Source organism: Hibiscus syriacus, unplaced genomic scaffold, assembly GCF_006381635.1.
Source record: "Hibiscus syriacus cultivar Baekdansim isolate YM2019G1 unplaced genomic scaffold, ASM638163v2 tig00110429_pilon, whole genome shotgun sequence".
In the NCBI taxonomy this organism is placed as follows: Eukaryota; Viridiplantae; Streptophyta; class Magnoliopsida; order Malvales; family Malvaceae; genus Hibiscus; species Hibiscus syriacus.
Window position 1 is genome coordinate 8445457 of NW_024062733.1, and position 2415 is coordinate 8447871.

General features: G+C 40.3%; 1 protein-coding gene across 1 annotated transcript; it reads left to right on the forward strand.

Moving 5' to 3' along the window:
• Positions 1 to 371: 371 nt before the first annotated feature.
• On the forward strand, positions 372 to 2044 carry LOC120124906 (protein PHYTOCHROME KINASE SUBSTRATE 1-like). The gene is made up of 2 exons (XM_039143464.1): positions 372 to 458; positions 560 to 2044. The coding sequence occupies exon 2, from the start codon at positions 590 to 592 to the stop codon at positions 1940 to 1942; it is 1353 nt and encodes a 450-aa protein (XP_038999395.1). The 5' UTR covers positions 372 to 458; positions 560 to 589; the 3' UTR covers positions 1943 to 2044.
• Positions 2045 to 2415: the final 371 nt, after the last annotated feature.

The window sequence follows — 2415 nt, forward strand, 5'->3', positions numbered from 1 at the left end:
TATGAATTATAAATTTTAATTAAATCTTAATCATTTATTTATTTATTTAAATCTAATGGCTATAAATTAATTAGTGTAAAACTTATTAGTTTTATCTAGTGAAAGGGTATTATATCTTTTTGCTAAAGATAACTTGACAAGTATCAAAGCTCTAGTTGTGGAGAAATTTAACTACGGTTTGCGTTAGTCAACAAGTATATGGGCCTACGCCCTTTAAAATCTTGCATATGTGAGATGTCCTTACTGTTGTCGGTACAACAACTTGCTCTACAAGCCGATGAGCTTTTCATTTAATTTCATATCTTACCTAGTTTCCAACCTTTGATTTCTAGCAATAAATTAGTATTTCCCCCTTCTCTTTTAGTGTTTGTTTGCTGCAGCTTTTAAGGGAATCTTGGGATTTCTCAAAAACTACGATCCTATTTGCCTTCAGGGTGAACCTGGTACTTGCTATATATGTATGCAGCTTCATTCTTCTCCTAGTCCCAGCTTTCCTATTGTTGCGTCTTCACTCTTGTGTCATTTTCTCACTTGTTCTTTCGTTTTTGTTTCATTGCAGCGTATATTCTGTCGGAATTTCGAGAACTCCATGGCTATGATTACATTAACATCAAATTACAAAACGAACCTGCCACGAACATTGCCCTTCGAGGAAAACTATTTACGGAAACTTTCATCTTCAAGCCCCAACATCACCACCAACCAAGATGAACATTATCATCCAGGGCTCAAGAAAGAAGAAGATAGAGAAATTGGAGTATTCGGAGCTGAAAAATACTTCAATGGAGGAATACATGCGGAAAGTCCAAGAATAACCAAAATAGATACAATTACGAAGACGTTGGAATGTGTTAAAGATGAAGGAATCATCAACATAGAGCCGATAAAGCCTGTAACTCATCAGGGAACTCTGAGTGTTCGATCCGAGTCGAGCTGGAACAGTCAAAGTGCATTACTCCAAGGTGTTATGAGAAATCCTCCTGGGAAAAAACTTAGTAAATTGAATGGAAAGGGTTTTCTTTCGGGTCTTGCTGGCTGCAAATGTTACTGCTCTGGTCGGAAGTCTATTGATATTGATGAAGTACAAGTTGGTGAAATAAGTTTTAAGAGCCATGGCAAGCAAACTAAAACGGCTACCATTATGGCCAGTCTAGAGGTCAATAAACCAGTACCAGAGCCCTGGATGAAGGAGGAGATTTTTACTTTCCCTGCTACGAATTCCGGTATGGGGATTCGACCTGTCAAGGTATCGTTCCAAGGTGATGTAGATGAAATCGGAAGGAAATCGCTAGAGGTTTTCGGCTCCCCTGTACTTGGAAGGAGAAACAAGTCTATGAACATTGAGAGGAGGCTAAAAATGTTGTCCTGTGATTCCACTCCAAAAGTTGAAGGGAATGAAAATCCTAAAGGTGACTACAATGATGCACAGAGTGATGCAAGTTCGGACTTGTTTGAGATAGAGAGCCTAACAGGCAAAGCCAATCCCTTTTTTGTGAAACAAGCTTCCGATGTAGCGTCCGGGTGTGCCACCCCGACAACTTGTTATGCACCGAGCGAGGCCAGTATAGAGTGGAGTGTGGTCACGGCCAGTGCAGTAGATTTCTCGGTCATGTCCGACTACGAAGAGCTAAGGCCATCGAGAACTCTACCGAGCCCACTGAACACATTTCTGACAACCACCAGACACGAAAGCACCAAAACTGACAAGGAGTTCCGGAGGCACCTTTTTAGTGGTCTATTGGGGTGTAACAGCCAGAAAGCCGTCGATGTAGCCGGAGATGCCCACAAAACAAACGAGAAGGCAGCAGGCTTCAACCCAAGTATGATCCGTGTGTCGGATTCCTACATACCTGCAACAAGGTTTCAAGACGGGGCTAAACTCGCCGGTGCTTTTCAACATAATCAAAGGCCAAGAGCTTCACATCTCTTGCACATTCAGTAACTTGTAATATATCAGTTTACTTAGTACAAAAGTTGTGATGAGTTTTTTTTTTACTATTACACCATGTTTCTTTAGTAGTCATTGTAGTATTAAATTATTACATTTGGCTTGGCCTCCTCCTATTCAGTAGCAAGAATGACTGGTTACAATCAAATTTGGTCACACCTATAGGAATGTATTTAATTCCTCAACCATCTCATTAATAAATTGGGTCATACAATATTATCAAGCACTTCAACGTTTCACATCCACTTCCCCAGAAATTAAGATAAGATTAGTATCCCCAGTGCTATAACCAAAATCCTTGGTTAAACATAACTACACTCAAAACTAACAGCACAGACGGGGATTGGTTTAAGTGGTAAGCAGCTTGATATCGGTTAAGCAAAGTCTTAGCTTCGAGTCTTTGTGTATGCAGAAAATTCCCGCCCAGGTGTGCAACCCGAGTCGATTCATATGGTTGAGTATTTCCA

Coding starts and splice junctions, on each gene's coding strand:
- LOC120124906 (XM_039143464.1), top strand. CDS start 590: ATGGCTATGATTACATTAACATCAAATTACAAAACGAACCTGCCACGA.